Source organism: Rissa tridactyla, chromosome 22 (genome assembly GCF_028500815.1).
Source record: "Rissa tridactyla isolate bRisTri1 chromosome 22, bRisTri1.patW.cur.20221130, whole genome shotgun sequence".
Taxonomy (NCBI): Eukaryota; Metazoa; Chordata; class Aves; order Charadriiformes; family Laridae; genus Rissa; species Rissa tridactyla.
In genome coordinates this window covers 2390366-2414773 of record NC_071487.1, presented here as the reverse complement: position 1 = coordinate 2414773, position 24408 = coordinate 2390366, and the positions used below count along the sequence as shown (strand labels likewise).

Here is a 24408-nt window from a genome sequence, read left to right as displayed (position 1 = left end):
TCTGCAGCGCGCAACTAGGAAATCTTTTCTTTCTACTTCTGCTTCCCTTGCCCCCTTCAAGTTCTCCCCAGCTCGTTTTTGTAACCTCCCGCAAGGAGACCAGAGGACAGCGTGGAAAGAAAAACTTCAAAAATTGTCCGAAAGGAGGAAACTGCGGGGATTCATTTTTTTTTTTTTTTTTCCCCTCCCTTTTCAGATAACTTTAGTGCTGTTTCCTTGCCTGACCCTGCTTGTTCTTTTTGTAGCTGGGGATCTATTTCTTCGTGTCTCTTGATGGTTTTTCTTCTTGCTATACTTCTCCTGCAGAAGTGCTGCTGGTCCTGGGTGGAGGAGGGACCAGGACCCTGCTTGTGGTGATGGGGGGCTCCGCGTGCCCCCCACCTCGCTGCAGCTGAGCTCCAAGCTTTCAGCAGAGCACTTTTCCTTCCACACCCCCCTATTTCTTACCTGAAATACAAACAAAAAAAAAATTATTTTTTTGGGGTTCACTTCTGCCCTCCCTGAGCCCTTTTGCAGCTGGCAGTTTGAGCTGTTTTAAACGAATTCGCCTGTTTGGGTGGGGGTTTTTTTTGTTTGTTTGTTTTTTGTTTTTTGTTTTTTTTTTTAACTAAAGCAGCCGGAGACGTGCAGGAGGCAGGGATGGGGTGGTGGAGGGTGCTTTTCCCCGGCTGTGGTGGCCCGGGCCCCGCCGCCATCCCCAGACCCCTCTGCGGGACTGCAGTTGCCCCCGGAACCCGCCTCTGCCCCGGAACCTTCGGCCGCGCTCCGCGTTTTCTCCCGGAGCCATTCGGCAGCCCCCCCCCAACGCGGGGCGTGGGCGGGCTGACGGGCGGCCCTCTCGGCCAATGGGCAGCCGTGTTTTCTCGCCGCGGCCAATGGGAGGGCGTCGTGGGCGGGCGTCGTTGCGGGGGGCTGCCTGGACGGGGCGCGAGCGGGGGCCGACGCGTGAGTGAGGGGGGGCTGAGGGGAGGGGGCCGTTGCCGTGGTAACCGGGGGTGGGAGGGGGGGCCGGGAGCGGTTCTGTGGGGTAATGGCGGGTCTGGGGGGGGCCGGGAGGCCTTAGGGGGGTGACAGCGGGGCTGGGGGGGCTGTGGCTGAGGTAACGGGGGGCTGGGGAATGGGGGCGGGTGTGGGGGTGACAGGGACCCGGGGTGACAGGGGTGGGGGGGCTCCATGCTGGGCCCCGTCCCCACTGTGAGGGACACCCCGCTCCCTCCTCTCCCAGCGACCCTTGTAGTGTGTCCCCCCCCCCCCGATCCCTGCACCCTTTTGGGGGGAGTTCAAGCGGGTTTCGGCCTGCTCTGGCGGCCTGGGAGGAGCCCCCCCCCTCAGCACCCCCTTCTGCAGGGTGACCAGGGCGATGTTGAGTGGCTTTGGGTGTGGGGGAGATCCTGGAGGGGGGACAATTGCGTCTCTGGGGGAATCCAGCCTGGTTTCAGCATCGAACCATCTTTGGTGTGCTGGGGGCATCCGGAGTGTGGGTTTTATCAGAAAACCTGAGATTTAAAGCATCACACCCCCCCTTTTTTCCTTCCCCCAGAGGGCTGTCCAGCTTTATATAATATTTTTAATTGCTTAAGTGTTTCATTATGGGCCACCAAGCCAAGCGGTACCTGTCCTGAGTTAATCCTGTCTTACAGAAGTTTTCAGGCTGGTGGACAGTCGGACGTTGGTGGCGCTGGCTCCTGATCGCTGGGCTGTCGGAAGGAGCGAGCGAGGAGAAACACAAGGTATTTCTCGTACTTAGTGCTTCGTTTTTCACTAAGCTGCTTTCCACCCCGGGTCGGGGGCACTGAAGGGCGGCTGCTCTGCCCGCTGCCGGCAGCTTGAGGCTTTATGCTTTGTTTGGGGCTGCTGCTGGGTTAAAAAAAGAAAAGAAAGAAAGAGGAAGGAAGAAAAAAAAAAAAAAAAAAGGGTTTGGGGGTTTCTGAATTTCGGAGTGGAAGCCAGGTGTGTTCCAGAGGAGGTGTGAATTCTGGAAAAGGAGGTTTTGTCCTCCTCTCCTCTGGCCTGGGAGCTGTCTGGCTGCTTAACGCGGGAGGTGTGGGTGTTGTCTTCACACCCAGCGGGTGCAGTCACAAGCTGTCGTGATCTGTGATCCCGAGGCATTGTTGCCAACGTCGTTTTTCTGAGAGAATTCATTTGAGAAGCTTGGCATAACAGCACACCGTTGCCGTGCGAGGTGAAATCCTTGTCGTTCTATTGACGCTGAAACAGCAGCGCGTGCTTTACAAAGGCAGGGTGACTCGTTAGCTGTGTCAGCACAGCACTGACGAGCGTTGGCAGTCCCGGAGTCGACGTCTCTGGAGAGGGAGCCTGCTCGTCAGCCGCAGTGACAGGCTGCCTGCTGCGGAAGCCCTGTCAACATACAGCGAGATTTCAGGCTCTGGACTTGTTCAGACCTGGCTCATCTGCTGGATTCACCAGGGAGTGAGTCAATCAGTGTCATCCGAGCAGGGTTTTCTGCTGATGAACATCGCTTCCCGTGGATACCCGGCTGAGAACCAGACCTGCTGCAGATGGCCTGACTGCCATGACCTCTCTGTTCTCTCCCACTTGAACTGCAAACTCGGAAAAAGGCTTTAAACTCCCTTACCAAGTACAGAGTTGTTCGGTCTCCCACTTCCCTTTTAATAAAAGCACCGTTTATGCAGCCCACTGCGCAGAAATGGTGATCGTGATTAATGCTGTCAGCCCTCAAGGGAGACTTTAGCCTGAGGAATCTTTTGTATTAAAATTAATTTGCCGCTCCAACAAGCAGGTATCCAATTATTTACCTTGTCTGTCACGGGTGTGGGTGTCAGGGTGGCTGGAAGTGTTCTGTGTTAGTTCGTTACCCTGATACACGCTGCAGTGTCATCAGTGCTTGGGGCTGTCTGGCAGCCCTTACCTGGGTGACCTGCAAGAGAACCTTCTTGAGGTGCCGTTGATTTGACTTTACAAGTCAATTCGGTGCGAGTGGGAAGTGAAATTCCCCGAGGTGCTGTCTGTGCTGCTGCGAGAACAAGTAGAGGGACCTATTCCTGTTTATGTATTTTTCTAAATAGACTTAACTTTATTATTTTGTAAAACTATTTTAGGAAAACAAGTTTCACTGCCACTGCACATAACCCGCATGGAAACGCTTTTACATTTCAAATTGAGTCAATTTTTATGACCTAGGCAACTCGGATCTTGCATTTTTCTCTTGTATGAAACAACCTCTGCTTCTTCTTTTGTTACACCCTGTGGACAACAGAGAACCTGGCAGTCAGTACAATTCGTACAAGGCTTTTAAGTTACTGGTTGCTGTGGTTAAATTTTCTCTTCTTTGCCTGTTCCTCTGCCCTGTTGTGTGTGAGGTGCTGCCACTGTCCTCTCCACCCGTTGCCTCTGGGGAGTTAGGGTGATTGCTATACAGCAGCTGGCGTGCACTTTGGGATGCAAGGTGCTGTTCTGCACAGTATATAGGAAGACCTCTTTTGTTTTACTCCTGTCCGCAGGTACTGAGCCCAGGAGCGCCTTTCCCTTGAGGTCTGTCTGTGCGTCTCCTACTGATGTACCTGCTCTAACAGTGTCTGGAGGGACCCCCGCCAGCTGCCGTCTGCAGGGCCCTTGGCAGGGAGCGTTCACCAGGAAGCACGATGAAGATCGTGGTTGCCAAAGTGCTGTGTCTGCTGGGCATCTGTGTCCTCATGCTGGCCGGGTCCCTTCTCCCTGTCAAGATAATCGAGGCCGATTACGAGAAAGCTCATCGCTCCAAGAAGGTTCTTGCCCTCTGCAACTCTTTTGGAGGAGGGGTCTTCCTGGCCACCTGCTTCAACGCCTTGCTGCCTGCCGTGAGAGAAAAGGTAACTGCTCACGAGCCTCTTGCTTACGAGCAATTTTAATGAACTTGTGCCACTTGAGTGTGTTAGGGAGCCCTGTGCATGAGGGACCACCCTCCCCTCTCCTAGCCTGCAGGAGCCCAGGCCACCAGACCTCTGCCCCTGTGGAAATGGAGTTGACGGGTCTATGTCTTGCCAGAGCGGCCCATGAAGCCTCCTCAGAAACGGCTGTGCTGAGCCTGGTGTTTCGGATCAGGAGGGCGAACTGTGCCCGCCTCCCGTTGGGCTACTGCTGACTGTCCAGGTGGAGTAACTGGAGATTGTTTTGATGCAGAAAAAGGCTGAGCATCGCCTGGGATGTGTCTCTCAAACTCCTACCATTTAATGTGTGTTTAAAACCCTTTCAGACAGCCACTAACCTTCCACTGGAAGACAAATAGGTTCCCTCTCTCTTAGGCTGAGACCTGTGTACAGGGCTATTAAAATATCGCAGATGGATTTAGTGTCCATTTAGAGTTGCGTGAACACAATAGGAATATTTCTCTTTGGAGGGACAAAGGTGATTGGTTCACTGTGGATTGTTTGCTTCCTTCCAGCTCGATGAAGTTCTCAGGCAGGGGAATGTGACCACGGACTACCCAGTGGCTGAGACCATCATGATGGTTGGCTTCTTTGTGACGGTCTTTGTGGAGCAGCTCATCTTGACCTTCCAGAAGGAGAAACCTTCCTTCATTGACTTAGAGACCTTCAATGCCGGTTCGGATGTCGGGAGCGACTCTGAATACGAGAGTCCCTTCATTGCGTCTTCCCGAGGGCGCACGTTGTACAGTGAACACGGTCACCGCTCCCACGGCCTGAATATCCAGGAGCTCTCCCACTCCGGCCCCTTACGGCTCATCGGGCTGGTGTTTGCTTTGTGTACACACTCCATCTTCGAGGGACTGGCCCTGGGCTTGCAGGAGGAGGGCGGCAAACTCATGAGCTTGTTCCTAGGAGTTGCCATTCATGAAACGCTGGTAGCGGTGGCATTGGGCATCAGCATGGCCAAGACCGCGTTGCCCCTGAAGGATGCTGTGAAGATGGCTGTGGCGGTGAGCCTGATGATTCCTCTGGGCATTAGCATTGGGATGGGGATTGAGAGCACCCAAAATGCGGCCAGCAACGTTACTTCCCTGCTCCTGCAAGGCATTGCGGGGGGCACTTTCTTGTTCATCACCTTCTTTGAGATCCTTGCGAAAGAGTTGGAAGACAAGAACGACCGTCTCTTGAAAGTTCTCTTCCTGGTGCTGGGCTACACGGCTCTGGCTGGGCTGGTCTTCTTCAAGTGGTGAACACGGGAGCGATGGGAAGTGAATCTCACCTCCTTCCCTTGCAAACAGCAGCGGAGATGAGCCTCCCCTTCAGCCAAGGGGGACGCTGAAGCTCAAGGGCCAAGTGGTATTCACTCCAGGTGGTATTTCAGTATTGACCTGAAGGAGGAGAATTTCTTCCTGGGTGCTCAGAGGGAGATAAAAGTGAGGCGTTTCCCAGTGTAGGTGTCCCAAGTTATTGTCCCTGCCCGTTGGATCTGCGGGTGCAGCAGCTTGTGCGGAGATTAGTCGACGCAAATGGTAAGAATCTGGTTCTAAGGCTGCCTGCAAAGAGCTCATCGAGCATGTGGTGTCCTGTTGATCTGCGTAGCCGGCCCCTTCCCTCCTTCCCCTTGGCCCCATTGCAGAAACCGTGGCTGGGAGTCTGCTGCCATCGCTCTCAGGCTCTGAGAAGGTGAGAAACAATAGCAGAAATAAAGTCGAAAGCAGGTGGGATCACGGATTGCACAGCTGCACTAAGCTGCTTTTGCTGGCTTAGTTTTGAGCAAAACCTGGTTGTAATAGCTGCCAAAAATAACATCCCTTCAGGGGCGGCTCGGTGTGCCTGGTGCCGCAGCTCCCCCGAGCAGAGCTTCCATTTTAACCCACAAGTGGCTCTGGGAGCTCTTGTTTCTCAGTGATTAAAGGAAGAAACGAGGCCAGGCCGTGCCCCTGTCCCGTGCTTCCTTCTCTGCTTCTCATCCATATGTTGAGCATTCCCTAAAGAAAACCTCCAGCAGCCTGTTAATGTATTGTTTGTAAATCCTCAGGTCCCTGTCTGAGGGCCGTTCTGCAGCGCTCGCGGTGCAGGCATTGTAAGAACGGGCAGCAGCAATCCAGCATTATCCTTCTGACAGGCGAGAGCAGTAATGGTCTGCAGTGATGGGAGCAGGCCACTGAAGTTTAGCAGTCGCCATCAAACACGTCTTCAGGGCTGCTCCTGCAGCCTCTGCTCTCGCTGTCAGCAGGCTCACGTGGCGATGCCGCCGTGCGAGCGAGCGCTGCGCTCCGGAGGCTCTGCAGGGCGGTTTGTTGGTGTTTTCAGAGGAGAGAAATCTCTTCCCTGGGGGGTTGTGAGGTTGTGAAAGGGCTGATTAGAGGCACTTGCAATCTGACTGCGCGTGAGCAGATCTTTCCGTGCCTCCAGAGCATGGAAGCTCAGCCTGCTGCAGGGTCCCATCGGGATCCTTGGGGTTTGTCCTCCTGGGCGAGGAGCCGGGATCAGAGGCTGGAGCCGGGAACCTGCCCTCCCCGCTCCCTCCTGCGGCTCTTAACACCGGAGAGCGGCTCCCGCTCCGCAGGCTCCCGCAGCCTTGCTCCTCGCCGGCCTCTCGCGGGGGATGCATTTTAATTAGACGTAGCCTTCACTTCTGCAGCGGCTTCCGCAGGCAGAGCAGAGCTTTTTGGAGGCGCTGATGGAATTATAACGATGTGGAGCGGGCTTAGCCGTGGCGCAGTCCCTGTTAGCGCGATCCAAAGCGGCGAGAAGGATGGGTGAGGCTGTGAAGCAGCATCTTGGAGCCAGTGGTTGGCACAGCTGCAGCATATGGAGGCTGATGAGGATCATCTGACAGTTCCTGGTGCTCAGTATTTTAATTGCCGCAACATAGCAAAGTCAATTAATCTTGCTTTGAAAAACCTGGAGTGGAAGGGGGGAGGGAGGGTTATTTTAGGCCTCAGATGACACAAATTAGCAGGGTTTGATGAGAGTGTAATTTGCCTCGACGTGGCAAACCTCTGTGTGTTATTTCACTTCTCGCAGGCAGCTCGTGCTGGGCAGCATCGCTCCCATCGGGTGTTTCTCGGTGCTGGTGGTCGCCCCGGACAGGGGGGATGAGGTGAGGTGTGACGCCGTGGTGGGGAGCACAGCGCCCAGTGTCCCTGCTCAGGCACTGCCTCTGCCTCTTTGTTTCTGCAGCTAATGCTTTTCTTGTAGGTTTTTCCCCCACCCCATACCTGGGCAAACGTGAGCATCTCCCCGAGTGTCGGTGAAGGCAGGGCCCCGAGGTCAGGGTCTATCCTCATCTTCCTCATCCTTCCTCCCGCCTGGCCCCATCTGCAGTCCAGGGGCTGATGTACTAAAGCCCAGACAAGCTGTTGATGGAAGGAAATTTCTTAACCGGCGCCCAAACGATCAGCAGGGATCCGCTAACGTCAGCCAGGATCGGGGCTCCCCCAGTGTCTGGGGCTGGTGTGACAGCGGGGGGGACAGGCTGGAGCCTCCATTTTACCCCCTTTCTTCTTCTGGTGGAGTTTGGGAGTGGGCTGGTCTGGGGAGCAGGGAGATGCTGAGCTCTCACCCCTCTTCCTGCTGCTCTGGGGGGGCTCCCTTGTGCCTGGGGGGGGGCTCATTCACTGGCAAGCATCAGAGGCCAGGGCTGCTGGGCTGGTTTAGGAGCGGAGAAGGACAAGCCCCATCTGCTGCTCCCAATAAAGGCTCTGGCCTTCTCCCCTTTGTGTCACTTGTTTATTTGAAGTCCCCTGTCGCTCTGCTGCCTGCTCGGTGCCCGGCTCACGTGGCGGCTGCACGTGCCCAGCCTGGAAGACAAACCCCACCGAGGGGGACAGGGTGGGGGGCTGCAGACCAGACCCCCGCGGAGCTGTGCTGAGCTCAGAGAGGGGGGGGCATGGGGGCAGGACCCTCCCGTCCCCCTCCTTCTCGCAGTCCGCTCAGCATCGGCGTGATTCAGCCCTGTGTGTGCAGCCTCCCCGTTGCGTAAGGCTTGGCAGGGAGCTGGGGACTGAATGAAACGGAGGAGGAGCCGCAGCAAAAATGATCAAGGAAACTCATTCATTCCCTCTAACGAGTAGTATCCGTCCAGCTAATAACGCTGCGGGGGCCTGCGGGGATGGGGGGCTGCCCGGCGGGGTGGCTTTTCATCGGGAGGGGGCTGTGGCTGCCGGCCCAGGCCCTGTCCCCAAGGGGAAGGCTGGTGGCCCCCGTGGGGGCCTGGGGAGAGGTGGCCACGGCCCGCCCTGCTCCCGCTGGGCCCGGCAGCGCTTCTCAATGGGATGCGTGTTGACAGCGGCGTGGGTGCCGCCATGGCCGTGCTCCTCCGCCGGCAGCTATTAATAGCAGCTGCGGATTTTAATTGCTGCTGCTCAGGAGTGAGCATGAGTCACGCAGCCCGGCCTGGCAGCCCCTCTGCCGGCCACCAGCCCCTGGCCTTGGCCGGGACCTTTGGGCTCCCGGGGCCCGTGGTCACGTCAAGCTCCAACCCCCCTGTCCCCAGCTTTCTTCCGGCTCTCGGAGGCTGCAGGACCCTCGCAGCAGGAGCCGTCCCCTCGCCAGGGACAGTCAGCCCTTGAGCCTGTACCACGAAGCTGCTCAGGCCCCAGTCCTGCTCAGCTGGCACTGGGGAGGTGAGCTGGGGGTCCCATGGCCCCCTGCCACCTGAGGTGTCACCCAGCATGTCCCCTCCAGGGGGCATTGTGGCCTGGGTGCTGCTGCAAGGAGCAGCTCTGCCCCCAGCCACAGACACTCCGGGGTTTTGGGGCTCCTGACCCCGCTCTGCCGCGGTGCCCAGGGTGGGGGTGGTGCAGTTGGTGACAGAGACCCTGCGGTGGCACCATGCACCTGGTCCTGTGCTGGTGTGGCCCGGTGGCAGCACAGGCAGATGTGTCCCCAAAGCCGGACCCTGCTGCCTAGGCCACCCCCAAGTGTCACAGGGGCTTATGACACCCTGCCACTGCCTGCACCCTGCCAGCTCAGGGGGTTGGTGTCCGTCTGTCCTGTCTGTGTGTCCTTGTGTCCCCTGTCCCCATCTGTGGGTCTCTGTCCCTATCCATGTGTCCCTGGGCTCTGCACCCCTGTCTGTGCATCCGCGTTCCTCTTCATGTGCGTCTGTGTCCCACCTGCATCCTCACCTGTGCCTGTGTCCACGTGCGGTCCCTGTCCGTGTGTCCACGTGCCTGTCTGTGTGTCCTCATCCCCCTGCATCCCTGTCCATGTGTCCCTGTCCGTCCCTGTGTCCCCATCTCTCTCTGTGTGTCCCTGTCCATGTGTCCCCATCCCTCTCTGTGTTCCTGTCCTCATATCCCCATCCCATCTTTCCCTGTCCGTGTGTCCCTGTCCCCATCCCTGTCCGTGCATCCCCATCCCGTCTGTCCCTGTTCATGTGTCCCTGTCCCCATCCGTGTGTGTCCCCGTCCCCATCCCTGTCTGTGCATCCCCATCCTGTCCCTGTCTGTGTGTCCCTGTCCTCGTCCCTGTCTGTGCATCCCCATCCCGTCTGTCCCTGTCTGTGTGTCTCTGTCCCCATCCCTGTGTCTCTGTCCCCATCCCTGTGTGTCCCCGTCCCCATCCCTGTCTGTGCATCCTCATCCTGTCCCTGTCCGTGTGTCCCTGTCCTCGTCCCTGTGCGTCCCTGTCCCCATCCCTGTCTGTGCATCCCCGTCCCCATCCCTGTCTGTGCATCCCCGTCCCCATCCCTGTCTGTGCATCCCCATCCTGTCCCTGTCTGTGTGTCTCTGTCCCCATCCCTGTGTCTCTGTCCCCATCCCTGTGCGTCCCTGTCCCCATTCCTGTCTGTGCATCCCCATCCCATCCCTGTCTGTGTGTCCCTGTCCCTATCCCTGTCCGTGCATCCCCATCCCATCTGTCCCTGTTCGTGTGTCCCTGTCCCCATCCGTGTGTGTCCCCGTCCTCATCCCTGTCTGTGCATCCCCGTCCCCATCCCTGTCTGTGCATCCCCATCCTGTCCCTGTCTGTGTGTCCCTGTCCTCATCCCTGTCCGTGCATCCCCATCCCGTCGGTCCCTGTCCGTGTGTCTCTGTCCCCATCCCTGTGTCTCTGTCCCCATCCCTGTCTGTCCCCGTCCCCATCCCTGTCTGTCCCCGTCCCCATCCCTGTCTGTGCATCCCCATCCTGTCCCTGTCTGTGTGTCCCTGTCCCCATCCCTGTCTGTGTGTCCCTGTCCTCGTCCCTGTCCCCATCCCTGTGTGTCCCTGTCCCCATCCCTGTCTGTGTGTTCCTGTCCTCGTCCCTGTCCCCACCCCTGTGTGTCCCTGTCCCCATCCCTGTCTGTGCATCCCCATCCTGTCCCTGTCCGTGTGTCCCTGTCCCTATCCCTGTCCGTGCATCCCCATCCCGTCTGTCCCTGCCCGTGTGTCCCTGTCCCCAACCCCGTATGTCCCCATCCCTGTCCGTACGTCCCCATCCCGTCTGTCCCGTCCCGCCCGGTCCGGGGCCGCTCGGGGCTGGGCCCGGGGGTCCGGCGGCCCCGGGCGGGGCGGGCGCGGCGGGCGGGGCCGGCGGCGGGGCGGGATCGGCTCTGCGGCGGCCGCACCGCACCGAGCCGTGCCGAGCCGAGCCGAGCCGAGCCGAGCCCCGCCGCACCGCACCGCGCCGGGCCCGGCCGAGCCGAGCCCCGCCGAGCCGAGCCGAGCCCCGCCGCGCCGGGCGGACCGGAGCCGCCGCGCCGGGGCCGCCCCGGGCCGGGCCATGCGCTGAGGCCGCCGCGCAGCCCGCAGCCAAGGGCGGATCCCGGGCAGGACACGGTGAGCGGCGGGCACCGCAATGCGACCGGCGCGGCGGGGAGCCGGGGGAAGCGGGGCCGGGGCGGGGGGGAACGGGGGGTGCCCCCGGCAAGGGCAGGGCACGGCCGGGGAGCGGGGCCGGGACCCCGGGCCGGGGCGGTGGGACCCTGGTGCCTGCCCCTGCCTGCCATCCTGCCTCTGCCCCTCCATCCTGCCCCCGCCCCTCCATCTCCATCCTGCCCGTTCTCCTGCCCCTCCGTCCCTCCATCCTGCCCCTTCTCCTGCCCCTCCATCCCCATCCTGCCCCTTCTCCTGCCCCTCCATCCCTCCATCTCCATCCTGCCCCTTCTCCTGCCCCTCTGTCCCTCCATCCTGCCCCTTCTCCTGCCCCTCCATCCCCATCCTGCCCCTTCTCCTGCCCCTCCATCCCTCCATCTCCATCCTGCCCCTTCTCCTGCCCCTCCATCCCCCCATCCTGCCCCTCCATCTGGCCCCTTCCCAGCCACTTCTCCTGCCCCACCACCTCCATCCTACCTCTGCCCCTCCATCCCTCCATCCCGCCTCTTCTCCTGCTCTTCCATCTCCATCCTGCCTCTTCTCCTGCTCTTCCATCTCCATCCTGCCTTTTCTCCTGCTCCTCCATCTCCATACTGCCCCTTCGCCTGCCCTTCCATCTCCATCCTGCTCCTCCTCCTCCTCCTGCCCCTCCATCTCCATCCTGACCCTTCTCCTGCCCCTCCATCTCCATCCTGACCCTGCCCTGCCCCTTCCTTCCATCCCAACCCCCAGACTCCCCACCAGCTGTTTGTCTCCCCTAGTGCTGGGGCTCTGACTGGGAGGATGCTGGGGGGGTTCAGGGGGGAGCAGAGCCCACCGTCAGGATCAGGCCCGGGCTCTGCGCCCGCCTGGTGGGTGGCCCCATCCCTGGGAGCCGAGGGGAGGCTGTGGTCTGGGCCCGCAGGCACAGAGGGGCTGGGGTTCGGGGCTGGGGTGCTGCTGGGCACAGGCCACGGGGCCTTTGAGCACCCCTGGGTGGCCACGAGGCCGGGGGCGCTTTCGGCTGCGCCCACGGGCAGGTGGGACAGGCAGGACTGTCCCCAGCCCCAGCCAAGGTTTGATGTTGCCTCGGCCCCTGCTCTGTCCCTGTCCACCGTGTGCCAGTGACACTTCTGATGTGGTGGGACCCAAGGGGTGTTTTTCTGCCCCATGGCCGGGGACCCTGCGATGGGAGCAGCTCCTTGGGTGCCCGAGGCCGCGGTGATGGGCTCCTTCCCCAGCTCCCAACTCCCTGCTTGCCTGGCGCCAGCCCCTGCCCGGCTGTTTGGGGACGTGCCGGGGTATCGGGGCTGCTTGTGGGATCTGGCCCTGCCGGTGCCGTGGGGTGGGGACACAGTGGCCACGGGAAGGGGCTGGTTCCCCCAGAGGTGCCCAGGTGCCACCAGCATGGGGCTGCCCCAGGTGCTTTGCTGTCCCCCCCTCCCAGACCTGTTGGTCCCTGAATTGAGGTGGCGGGAGTGGATCTGGCTGGGGCCAGACCTGACCCCCTCCAGCATTTGCCCGAACCCCCTTCCCTCCCCTCCCACCCCACTTGTCACCGCTGGCACCTCCGGAACCCCTGGCCCATGGCGGGTTTAATGTCCCCACATGTGCTGGGGACACTTCATGGGGCTGAGCTGACGCTGTGGGAGGGAAACTGAGGCAGGGCCTGGCCGAGGCGATGCTCAGCCTGGGGCTCAGCATTGGCGGCTCTTTGTGCCCCCTGGTTTCACACCCTAGGGCTGCATCTCTCAGGTGGGGCTCAAGCGGGGACCCTGCCTGGGCCCGTCCATCCCCTGCGAGCGGGCACCGAGGTTTGGCAGTGCCGGGGTGGCCACAGGGGCTCTGAGCCTGCAGGCCACGAGCAGCCCGCGGCCATGCCACGCTCTGCCCCGGTGTCCACGGCTCTCTGCTGCATCCCCGGGGTGGGAGCGGAGCGGAGGGATGGCACGGGGTGGGACAGGGTGGCAGAGGGTGGCAGGGCACAGCAGGGGGTGGCAGGGGATGGCAGGGCAGCGTGGCAGGCGCCGAGGTCTGTGCGTGAAATGGCACCTTCGTGCTCGGCAGCAGCCGCGTGTGGGAGAGCCGGAGGGGACGGTCTGCGTGCCACCGGCTCCTCGCTGGGCTGGCGGCTGCCCCTCAGGGCTGCTCCTGCTGCCCGGGGGCTCCGGGGGTCCCACGGCTGCCCCCTGCCCCCCCCCAGCACGGTGCTCCCGCAGCCTCGGCCGCAGCTGCTGTGCCGGTGGCCGCGGCTCGGCCATATGGCCACAGCGGGCGGCTGGTAAAAATAGCAAATGCTGCTGCACCCCAGGCGGGCGGCGAGTGCTGTCCTGCCCCCGGCCACCCGGCAAGGGCATCTCAAGGGCACAGGGGGGGCTGACACCCCCCGGTTGCGGTGGCCCGGTCAGAGCAGGAGGGGGCTGGATGTCAAACGGATGAGCTGGGGTCGGGGGGGGGCTGCCCCATTCTCCCCACGGAGTGGTGCCGCTGGGGTCTGTCCCGAAGTCCCCGCGCCCGGCGTGACGCCTCCCTCTGCCCTGTCCCTTCCAGCGGCGGCAGCATCTCTGGGGCAAGATGCCGGAGCAGAGCAACGACTACCGGGTGGTGGTGTTTGGCGCCGGCGGTGTGGGCAAGAGCTCGCTGGTGCTGCGCTTCGTGAAGGGGACCTTCCGGGACACCTACATCCCCACCATCGAGGACACCTACCGCCAGGTCATCAGCTGCGACAAGAGCGTCTGCACCCTGCAGATCACCGACACCACGGGCAGCCACCAGTTCCCGGCCATGCAGCGCCTCTCCATCTCCAAGGGCCATGCCTTCATCCTGGTCTTCTCTGTCACCAGCAAGCAGTCCCTGGAGGAGCTGAAGCCCATCTACCAGCAGATCGTGCAGATCAAGGGCAGCGTGGAGAGCATCCCCATCATGCTGGTGGGCAACAAGTGCGACGAGACCCAGCGGGAGGTGGAGAGCAGGGAGGGGGAGGCCATGGCCAAGGAGTGGAAATGCGCCTTCATGGAGACCTCGGCCAAGATGAACTACAACGTCAAGGAGCTCTTCCAGGAGCTGCTGAACCTGGAGAAGAGGAGGAACGTCAGCCTCACCATCGACGGGAAGCGCTCCAGCAAGCAGAAGAGGACAGACAAAATCAAGGGGAAGTGCAGCATCATGTAGAGCCCCGGACTGGCCCGCACCCCCCTCCCCGGTCCCCCCCTCTCCCCCTCCCACGACTGGACGTGGCATCGCAGCGGGGCCGTCCCCTTGTCCTCCCGTGCCATCACTGTGACTATGCGGGGACGCCGCGGCACGCTGGCGGCGTGGGCTGCGCTCGCCCCAGGTCTGGCGGTGAAGACGGGGCATCCCGCCGAGCCCGGGGGTGCACGACCGCCCCGCGCCCGGCACAGCGGGACAGGGGACACGCGGCCGGGCACCGCCGGGGAGCACACGGACACGCACCCCCCACCCCCGCAACACACACACATTCTGCAGCACAACCAGCGGCACCGGCCGGTCCCCATCCCCTCCCTGGCGGGGGACCCCGCGTCGGTCCTCGTGGGTGGGAAGGACGGTGCGATGTGGGGGTGTCGGTGTCACCCTTGGGGACGGTCACACGCATCCCAGGCCCTCCCCGCGCCCCCGTCCCCACGCCATAGCGCTCTGCTCCTGCAGGCAGAGACCCCGGGGTGGGAGCAGCCCCCGCACGGTCCCCGCTGCCCCCGAGCCCCGTGCTGGCACCGTGGCCCCCGCCATGTCCCCGAGCCCCCAGCCCCGTCCCGGTGCCGCAGCCGGAGCCGCCAGCCCAAGCACAAAGCATCGGGTCCGAGGGAGGTCCTGACCCAGCACAATCCTGGTGAGCTCCGGCGGGAGACCCCCGGCCCCGCAGCCGGCCGGACCCCCCCCGCCCCGCTGCCCCCTTCCCACGCAGGATGAGCCCCGCTGGGCCGTGATGCCATGGTGATGGGCGCTGCTGCTCCCTGCCGCGGTGCCCTGCCGACGGCCAGCGTCCCCCCCCCGCTCCCGCAGAGTCCCTGCTGCGGGATGGCCTGGTCCCACACCCCGGGGACCTCCGACATCCCCCCCCCCTCGCCCCCCCAGCTCTGGTACAGCCCTGCTTGTTCCCCCATGGCCGGAGCGGGGTCCCTGCGATGTCACCAGCCCCTCGTCCCAGCGGGGTTTGTCCCCTCGCTCCGGCCCCCGCTCACCCTCCGCCGCGGCCCGAGGGGGTGTCCCCAAGGGGGGTGTCCCCGAGGGGGAGTCCCCGGGCAGGCTGGGCCCCCGCGCTGCGCCCAGCTCCCCGCACCCCCGGCTTTTTACAACACGACCCGAGCGCCCAGGGGACAAGGTGACATTACGATGTAGCCTTTATTCTAGAAATAGTCTTCCTTCAATAAAGAGATGAGAAATGCTCCTGCGTCCCCGCGGAGCAGCACTGGGCCGGGGGCTCGGGGCCAGGCTGGGGGGGGGCCTGGAGGGGCGAGAGGAGGGACGGGGGGGGGCATCCATGTGCGTGTGCGTGTGTGTGTGCAGGTGTGTGCACGCGTGTGCAGCTCCGTGCCTGCGTGTGCGTGCAGGACGGCGTGCGGGCACAGGTGCGTGCGCGCGCACGCGTGCACCGGCATCCCTGCCCGTGCACGCGCACACGCGTGTGCGCACACACGTGCCGCGCCGTGGGCACACGTGCGTGCCTGCGTGCCCGCGCGCCCCGGCAGCCCCCCGCCACCGGTGGGTGCCCCCCGCCCCTCGCTGCCAGCGCGGGCTGGCGTCCCCGTGGGGAGGGGGTGGGAGCGCGGCGCGTGCGTCATCATGCCTGTTGCCATGGAAACCATCTGCTCCCCGGGCGCGGGAGCCGTGTGGGCACGCGGGCACGCGGGCGGGGGGGGCGGCGGGGGGGAGCGGGGCTGCTGCAGGCTGCAAGGGCCTTGGCAAGGGCAGGGCTCCGTGGGGATGGTCGTGGCTCCGTGGGGACATCACGGCTCTGTGGGGACAGTCACGGCTCTGCGGGGATGGCCGTGGCTCCGTGGGGACAGCCACAGGTCCCTGGGGACAGTCACGGCTCCGTGGGCTGGTCACGGCCCTGCCAGGATGGTCACAGGTCTGTGGGGACGCTCAGAGCTCCATGGGGACAGTCACAGCTCCGCAGGGACGTCGCGGCTCCCGGGCACCGGGCATGGGAGCTGCTGTCCCCGTGTCCTTCCCGTCCCTATGTCCCCCCCGTGGGCTGGGGGGGGACAGGACCTTCGGTGGGTGCCAGGGCAGGAGAGTGGGATGGGCACACGTGGGCACAGGGACACTTGGTGCTGGTCCCCACCTGCTGGGACCCCCCAGGACCTGCTGGGACTCCCCAGGACCCCCTGGGGACACGGAGGCCCAGGCAAGGCTGGGGGGCTCACAGGGATTTGGGGGGGTGGCCCCCAGGGCACCATCATACCAAAACTCAGGACTCCTGCACCAGACCCCCCCGGTGGTTCCGGCAGCTCTGCAACACCTTCGGCTTGGGGACAGAAAACCTCTGCCCCCCCCGTCATTCTGAGGTCTCCTGTCCCCCACCTCTGTCCCCTCTCCCGTCCCCCCGCTGCCCCCCCACCCTGGCCAGTGCAGGTGGGGACCCGTGAGCAGGAGAAGCTCTTTGGGGACCACGGGGTGTCCCTTGGGATGCTCCGAGGGATGTTCCTCAAGGTGCTCCTTGGGGTGTCCACGGGGATGTCCCTTGGCACGTCCCCAGGGATGCGCTGGCTCCCAGAGACGGCCACTTGCTCCCAGGAGGGTTGGGGTGGCTCTGGCCACTGCCACCACCCGTGCCCAAGCCTGGCACCCAGCAGCCATCAGAACAACGGGGCTGGGGGCACCCTGAACCCCCCCCAAAACCTGCAGCCAGGAGCCCGGGGGGGCAGCGGCACAGGATCCAGATGGATGATCCCTCTCCGGTGCTTCCCCAGGCTCAGGGTTCAAACATGCTCTTCTTCAGCCTTAATTAGGGACCAGACGTCGCCCCGCCCAGCTGATGCGGAGCCGTCGCTGCAGCCTGCGGCCATAAAAATGCTTAAAAGCACAAATCCGGCATTGGGGACCCAAACCAGCTCCCAGCACCACGCGTCACGCCATGTGGTGGCTGTGTGGGACGTTGTCCCTGGTGTCCCCCCCAAGGGAGGGTAGCAGGGGGAGGCTCCTGGTGGCGCTCCCGGCTCTTGCACCCCTCGAGGCACCGGCCCGAAGCCGGAGGGGGGTCCCCCTGTGCCCCCGGCGTGTACCCGGTGCAGCCACAACTGCAGCCAAAGCGGCTTATAATGCGGCGGGCAAAGGCATATGGGAGCAAACTGGATTAGGGGGAAAATCAGCCTTCTTCCCAGTAACAGGATTACGGGGTTTTCAGCCCAACTGGCGAGGGCTGGCGTGCGCCCAGCACCGGGGCCACAACCCCCCCGGGGAGAGCCCGGACCTGGCCTTTCTCCATCTCATTTCACGCTGGGATTGGAGGCGCAACTGGTGCGTACTGGTGTGGCCCGGGGAGCGATGGCTGCAGCATCTTCTCCCCCAGGGACATGGCTCCGCCCCCCCTCGGTGACTCCGGTGGGGGACACCGGGTCCCCCTCACCCCGCTGGCACCGCAGCCGGGAGCCAGGCACCACCGGGCCCCAGCTGCCCCACGCCGGCGGCAGCTGGGGGCAATCAAAGCCTCGATTCATGGCCAGGCCGGGGGCTGCGAGTGGGATTTCCTGCTCCCCCCGGCGTGACTCCTGCCTGCTCTCATTCACCCCCCTGGATTTTCCCCTCGTTGCACAGGGACAGTGACTCTGCTGGGGTGGGGGGGGACACCAAAGGCCACCCGAGGCCACCCGAGGCCACGGTCCCCCCGCACCCAGGGCTGGGCAGAGCCCGTCCCCTCCCAGCACAAGCTGCGGCTGCACCCAGGGTCGGGGCAGCGGGGGAGACCCAGGGGGGGGACAGCGGGGTGGGGGTCTCTGCCCTGGGACACGGGCCCATCCTCTGGCCCCCACCCCACTGCCGGGCACCGCAGCCCCTGGACAGGCTCTGCCCGGGGGTCTCGGGGGGTTTGGGGTGCCCCAAGTCCTGCAGCAGTGGCGTGGAGGGGGGTTCCAGGCTCTGCCCCCGCCCCGTGCTGGAAAGGGAACGGGGGGGGTTAAAGCAAGGGGTGACTCAGAGCAAGATTAGTCTGAATCTCGGTGTCCTGCAGCCGCCCCCCTTCCCGGTGGCCAAGCTGCCATCGGGGGTCCTGGGCGGGCACAGGAGGTGGTGGCAGGAGGGGACCCAGGGACATGCCCCCCACCACGGGCCCGCTGCAGCCCACCCGGCCATCCGTGCTGCGGGCAGCGGGTGCCTGGGGGACCCCGCGGAGTGTGTGTCCCACCCCCTGGGGCCGGGTGGGACCGCGGGGACAGCGCAGCCCCCCGAGTCTCTGTGGGTGCCCCGGGGTCTCACAGGGGCACGGCCAGGCTGCACCCAGGGGAGCCCCGGGGGGGGGCAGGCCAGGGGGCCCGAGGTGTCCCAGGGGATTCTGTGAGGTCCGGGGGGGTGCTGGGGGATCCGTAGGATCCTGGGGGGGACCCAGGGGATCCTGGGGCATCTGGTGGGGTCCGATGGGGTCTGGGGGTCCCAGGTGGGTCCAGGGGGTCCTGGGGTGTCCGGGGAGTCCTGGGGGAGCCTGGGGGTCCCGGGGGGTGTCAAGGGATCCCAGGGGATGTGGTGGGGTCCAGGGGGATCCAGGGGATCCCGGAGGGTCTGGGGCGTCCCGGGGAGCCGGGGGGGTCCCATCCCGCTGCCCCGGGGCTGCGGCGGGTCCCGGTGCCCCGCGCCCCCGGCGCCACGTGCCGCCGCAGCGCGCCCCCTCCCCGCCACGACCCACTATTAATATTAATGAGCTATTTTACATGCGACCGCCCCTTTCCGCTCGCCCAGCGCGCTGATTGGCTGCCACCGCCCTCCGCCGCCGCTCCGCAGCCCGCCCCGCCCTTTCACCGCCCTCCCTCGGCGCCGCCGTCGCAACCGAACCTGGCGGCCGCGCCCAGCCCCGCCTTCCCCCCTCTTCGCCAACGTCCATTGGCGGACGGCGCTGCCAGTCGGGCGGCGGGGGCGGGGCCAGCCCTGCCCGCGCCCGGCCGGGGCTGGCAGCAGGGTGCGTTGCGCGGCGGCGCTGGTGTCTGAGGCGGCGGCTCCGCTCCTCCACCTCCCCCCCCGCCCCGGTCCCGCCGAGACCGGTGAGGAGCCGCCCGCGCCGCGGGGACGGGACGGGACGGGACGGGACGGGACGGGACGGGCGCGGGGTGGCGGCCGCTGGCCCGGGGAGGGAACGGCCGGTGCAGGCCGCGGCCTGGCGGAGCCTCCGGTCCGGCTTGGCCCGGCCCGGCCCTGCCCTGCCCGGGGCCCCGCGCGGCCCGCTGCGGCCCGGGCGGCGAGGCCCGGGCGAGGTGGTGAGGGGGCCCTGGGCAGGGTGAGGGGGGGCGGTGGGGCGGAGAAGGGGGGTGGGTATGGGGGTGAGGACCCTGAGGGGCCGGGGGGGGTCCTGGGGCTGGAGGTGGGGGTGAGGGGGTCCCAGGGCCGCGGGGCCCAAGGGGGGCTGGGGGCGGAGGTGATCGGGTGAGGGGGTGCTGGGGCCTTGAGGGTGTGGGGCTGGCAGTGAGGGGCGCCTGGGCAGGCGGAGGGGGGGGCTGGGGCTGGGGAGGGGGCTGGAGCTGGGGCTGGAGGGGTTGGGAGGCGCTGGGGGTCCCGTGGGGTGCGAGGGGTGAGTGGGGCTGGAGTGACGGCGTCAGGGGGGTGCGAGCGTCCTGGGGTGCAGGGCTGGGAGAAGGGGACCCCCATGGCAGGTTGGAGCGGGAGGGTGGTTGCAGGGGGTGGTCTGGGGGCAAGGAGGGCCCTGGGGGTGCTGGAGCATGTGGTAGAGGGGTGGAGGGTAGGGAAGAGAAGCTGGAAAGGTGTCTGATGGGATCACAGGGGGCTGGTGGGTTGTGGGGGTGTAATTTCTGTGTGAGGAGGCGATCTGGGGGGTGCTTGGGGGGACGCAGGGAGGGGCTGTGCTGTATTGGGAGGGGAGGTCTTTGGGTGAGGTGCGTTGGGTGGAAGGGGCTGTCGTGTTGGGGAAGGGGGGTCAGTGGGGCAGGAGCTGGGATGGCGAGGGGGGACTTGGGCTTTTGGGTGGGTGAGGCGAGAGGGAGAAGCCGTAATCCATGAGAGACTCAGTTCAGGGCCAGCTGGCTTTGGAAGTTGGGTGACTTAACGGGGAATGGGTCTAGACCCTCTTTCGGGGGTATAAAAGGAGGTTGGGAAGCTCATCAGAAGGTCTAATATCACATAATCTACTTGTGTTGGTTTTTTTTTCTGTGCGAGAGTTGACGGTGGGTTGGTATGGAGAGGTTGCAGAGAGAATGGGAAAATAGCTGGTGCAGTTGATGGCTGGTGAGGGATAGTAATGGTAGCCTGCCCGTTCTGGGCAGTACTTTGGAGGCATTAGTGAATCGTAGCGCACGGGTTACATAAAGGAGGGGTGGCTGCAGTATCTGGATTTTCTGTATTATTGAGGGAGAGCGAAGTAGAGGAGATAAGTGGGTGCCGCAGACAAAGAGAGGAATCTGTCTTCTTCTTCTCCTCATTTCCAAATAGAAGTGCGGAATGAAAAGCCGGATACCGGTGGGTGTCCTTTAGGAGGTTAAGGAAGGGAAGCGTGTGCTGCGTAGGTAAGCAGGGCCTGGAAGGTGTCACGGCGCCTGGTTGGGGAGCTGGAGCTGGGTACCTGCTCTCTGCAGCTCATTTTCTTCAACAGTGCTGGAGCAGGTGGCTGAGATTTACCTCTGTCCTGGGCCATTGCCATCAGGTGTGGCCTTAAAAAAAAAAACCCCTGAATGGAGTGTGATAGAGCTGCATTCTGCTCTAAGACACGTTCTCTGTTACTTCCTTTAAATGAGGCAAGAAGTTATTGTGGTTTTTAAGGTGTTGAATTATCTTTAATGGGTTCTGGGGTTTGGGTTTTTTTTTTTTGTTTTGTTTTGTTTTTTTTTTTTTTTTGGAAAACTGACAACCTTCAGGTTTGTTTATAGCTGTGGGCTTCTTGTAAAACTGACCTGGACGAGTACAACTGCGGTGATTACTACCAGGAGAAAAGCTGACTTGTGGTAGACCACAGAACTCAGTAACTTGATATTTAGTCTTGAGTCTGTAAGTAAACTTGAGGCCTTTTAGGTAATTGCTTGGTTTTCTTAACACGCCGCTTTTCAGAGACTACTGGCTTCTCGAGCTCGTAGTACTGAAGTCACAACTTCACCCTTCGGAGGTTTTGTGTGTCTTCAGCTTTCTGCCGTGTGGGACATCCCGTTGTGTGCAGGTAGATGAGACGATTGCTGCTGGGTTGGGTTCCAAGTCAGCTGTACGATCATAAAGCAAACACACGGCAGCTCTGTGGCTACGTAGCACCATTTATTATATTCTGGTTGTAGCCAGTATGGGGGTGAAAACGTACCAAAAAAGCTGGATCAATATGTTTAAATAGAGCTTATTGTCTGAGAGGTTTTCTTGTGCCATCTGTAGCTGTGAAACAAATGGAAATAGCTCTTTTGTGTGGCTGGACTATTGTTGTGGATTTTAATGATTTACGCAGGAGGCACATTTCAATGTACCTACCAGTTTTTCTTCTGTGTCCATCTTACCCCTGGATATAGTATTTAACTGGTGTTACTTAAGGTAATTAGTGCTTTTTGACATCGGGAGTTATCTTAGGAAGGCATTATCCCTCTTTGAAGGTAGGGGGATGGCAGCACACCGGGAGACTGACTTCTCTTGGTTCGAGCAGGCAAGAAGAGTAATTCGGTGGCCGGGAGAGGAGCGTGTGACTCAGGAGACGTAGGTTTGTCCTCTGCTCATCACACTTCCCCTGTGGCCGGCCTAACTTCTGCCTTCCTGCCTTATTTCCTTATCTGCAAAATGGAGATAACTGCTCTGCCCTACCTCGTGTCCTGGGAGGTTGTCGTGCCCTGAAGTTCCTTAGCGTAACCAGGCGAGTGCCCGGCTCCCAGACCTGTGGTCCTGCTGCTTGTTCCTGGACTCGGCTCCAGAGGAACTGGACGCTCTGCCCTTGGGAAAATCCCTTTATTGCCAGTAACTGCTGCTCTCCGCTTCCTCGCGTGCGACTACGGCAGTAGAAGTTGTCACTGTCAGTGTTGTGGCTGCCAGAGGTCATCCTGGTAGTGCAGCGATGAGTCCGCGGAGCCGCGGGCCAGCGCCCAACTCATCGCCAGCAGAATGGTCTGGTTTGTGTAGGGCTTGAAGTAGCCGCTTCTCCACTCGCCAGCGGCTGGGAAAAGTTTTTCTTTGCTGTCTTTGGGAGGAGGCGATGAATGGCAGAACTTGAGCTGTCGCATAAAAAAAAAAATAAAATAAATCACCTTCTTGCTGTGGGGTGGCTGGTGGATCCAGTGCTGGTTTCCCCATCTTAACGAGAAGCCAGAGGAATTGAGATGCCAAGGTGTAATAGTGGAACTTTGAGGTGGAAAGCTCTCTGTAATTGTTCAAATATCACTCAAATTGTTTAATTGGTTTAGCCGCGGACCAGAAATCTTTCAGTGGGATCCAGCGCATATAGTGAGTTTCAGAATTTCCCAGTTGTAGCGTCGCTGACTTCTTTGGACAGTGCGTGTGTTGGTTAGTTCTCACCTGTTACCAGCTAACGTGATATATTATCTTTCTCTCATACGGGTTTCCTTGCTTTGATGTGCAGAATGTCAGAAGAAATTAAATTGGGAAGGGAACAAAACTAAAAGAAAATGTAAATCCGGTTCCCCCTGCTGTGTGATCTGACCATCAGGACAAACCAGCAAAGCTGGAGAGCGCTTTTTTTTTTCTTTTTAAAAAAGAAAATTAATTTGCCTTAAATTTACCCACTTAGTTTGGATTTAAAAATAAATTGCTGGAACTTACAGAGAACTGGAAGAGCCAGACCTTGCTTTTGGGTACCAGCTGGAAGCATCTGGCTTCAGTGTCCTTGTGCGTGTGTCAGCGATGGGCAGTTTTGCTCCAGACGACTCCGCTCCATCCCTCGGCGCTGGCTCCGGCCGCACAGATCCCGCTGCCGTCATGTCTGAGAGTCCCCTGTTATCTTCTGCTCCCTTCTGCTAAAAGGCCCTTTATTAAAATACCAGAACAAATAGGCCATTGTGCAACGCAACCATGTTTTCATTTTAAACGCTATTTCTGAAAGTGAAAGTCGCTCACCACTGTCTGAAGTTTCTCGTATGTAAATTTTCTCTCCCGCGAACCCCTCAATTTGATAAACACTTTAAAATATTGCGCAATTGTGCTGCTTTTGGCCTTCCTGCTGCTCCTCCAAAATACCTGAAAAGCCACAAACTGATTTAAAAACCAACTAAAAGTGGTCAGGACGTGAAATTTGTTTGAAAAGGCTGAATATGGTGATCCAGGGTTAATTCGCGATGCTGGTGGTGTACAGTGCAAGCGGATCTTCAGAACGGTTCTTCACCTGAAGGATGTTTAATCTGTGTTTTAAGGGGTGTAGGAGCTGGATTTTTCCGGGGAATGTGTTATGAATCCAGCCGATATTTCCAACTCAAACATGCTTGAAATCTCCAGTAGTTTTGGATTAGGTTTTTGTTAAATGGGTGGGTAGGGATTGGCTGTGACATTTTAAAAAAAAAAAAAAAAAAAAAGAAAAAGGAGGAAATTCAGGCACACTGTTAATGCTGAGACACAAAACAGGAAATTTAGTTAAGGATTATGCTTTTTCGTAATTTATTGTATGTTTTTCCCCCTTCCTTCTAACCGGCAAGAAAAAGTTTGAAAGTACTCCAGCCCGCGTTGGCTTTGTATAACTGAAAACGTTTCGGAATTTGCAGTTAAAGATAGATTTTATTTTTTTTTTTAATGGGCTTTTAAGAAGCTGTAAAAGCTGGGAAATCTCAGTAACTCCCGCTTTGTTTTATTTTCATTTGACAGAAAGAGGGGAGGAGGAAGAAAAAAAAAAAAAAGCTAGAAAACGGACTGTGTAAGAGTGATTTTTTTTTTTTTTTTTTTTTAAAATATATCTCACTGCTGATGCGACGGTATGGGTGGCAGAGGGGACTCTGGGCTGACGGCAGCATTGGGGCTGTGGGTCCGGGGGCGGTGGGAGGATTTTCCTCCTCCCGACACCCCCCGGTGCTGCTCAGGTGGCAGCGGGGAGATGACACCCCCTCGCATGGCTCCGGGGAGCACCCAGACACCAAGACTGACATTCTGCTAACGCTCTCCAAAAGCTGCCTTTCGCCCCCGCCCCCAACTTATCCCCTTCAGAAAAAATAAATCTATTTTTAAATACATGGAGTAGTTTGAGGGGTTTTTTTGAGCCCTGAAGGCTTTTTGTCCATTTCTGTCTCATCTGCTCTTAGAAAAATGGACAAAGTCTAACTGTTCCTTGCGTTTTAACCCTTTGCAGCTTGTCCTCGGATTTTACCGCTGCCGTTCTGAAAGTACAGAAGAGTTTCTCTGTGTACGTACTGCTTTTAGGAGGTTATTCCTGCCGTAGTCATGGTTATTTCCCCCAGTCTAAGGGTAACTACTTTTTTTTTTTTTTTTTTTTTTTTTGCTGGCAGAGGATCAGTGTTTATGCTCAATAAATCATGACGTGTCATGGCTTCTCTTTTCGGTTACTTGCTATGAATTATGGTACAATTCCCAAACACGAATGTAGTGAATTTAACGTTTTAATGTGACTTTTCTACTGGGGGGGAAAAAAAAAAGAAAAAAAG

General features: G+C 60.7%; 3 protein-coding genes across 9 annotated transcripts in view; all 3 read left to right on the top strand.

Moving 5' to 3' along the window:
* The first annotated feature begins 634 nt into the window (after positions 1 to 634).
* On the top strand, positions 635 to 5957 carry SLC39A3 (solute carrier family 39 member 3). The gene is made up of 4 exons (XM_054181884.1): positions 635 to 945; positions 1641 to 1730; positions 3483 to 3830; positions 4403 to 5957. The coding sequence occupies exons 3-4, from the start codon at positions 3624 to 3626 to the stop codon at positions 5135 to 5137; spliced, it is 942 nt and encodes a 313-aa protein (XP_054037859.1). The 5' UTR covers positions 635 to 945; positions 1641 to 1730; positions 3483 to 3623; the 3' UTR covers positions 5138 to 5957.
* Positions 5461 to 15071, top strand: DIRAS1 (DIRAS family GTPase 1). Of its 4 annotated transcripts, XM_054181891.1 has the most exons (3): positions 5461 to 5570; positions 6918 to 6993; positions 13220 to 15071. In XM_054181891.1, the coding sequence occupies exons 1-3, from the start codon at positions 5461 to 5463 to the stop codon at positions 13838 to 13840; spliced, it is 807 nt and encodes a 268-aa protein (XP_054037866.1). In that variant the 3' UTR covers positions 13841 to 15071. The 4 variants fall into 4 exon arrangements, 3 of the variants coding, with proteins under 3 accessions (XP_054037866.1, XP_054037868.1, XP_054037867.1); XM_054181893.1 differs by lacking the exon at positions 6918 to 6993 and having other exon boundaries at positions 5499 to 5570; XR_008463326.1 differs by lacking the exons at positions 5461 to 5570; positions 13220 to 15071 and adding an exon at positions 7092 to 7743 and having other exon boundaries at positions 6063 to 6993.
* A 3681-nt stretch (positions 15072 to 18752) lies between these two features.
* Positions 18753 to 24408, top strand: part of GNG7 (G protein subunit gamma 7) — a 76641-nt gene continuing 70985 nt past the window's right edge. For 3 of the 4 annotated variants that reach the window (XM_054181714.1, XM_054181713.1, XM_054181710.1), the window contains exon 1: positions 18755 to 18879. The gene's annotated coding sequence lies outside the window, so the exon portion shown is untranslated. Of the gene's footprint in view, positions 18880 to 24408 lie in introns of all 4 variants that reach the window. The other variant, XM_054181712.1, reaches the window with a different exon arrangement.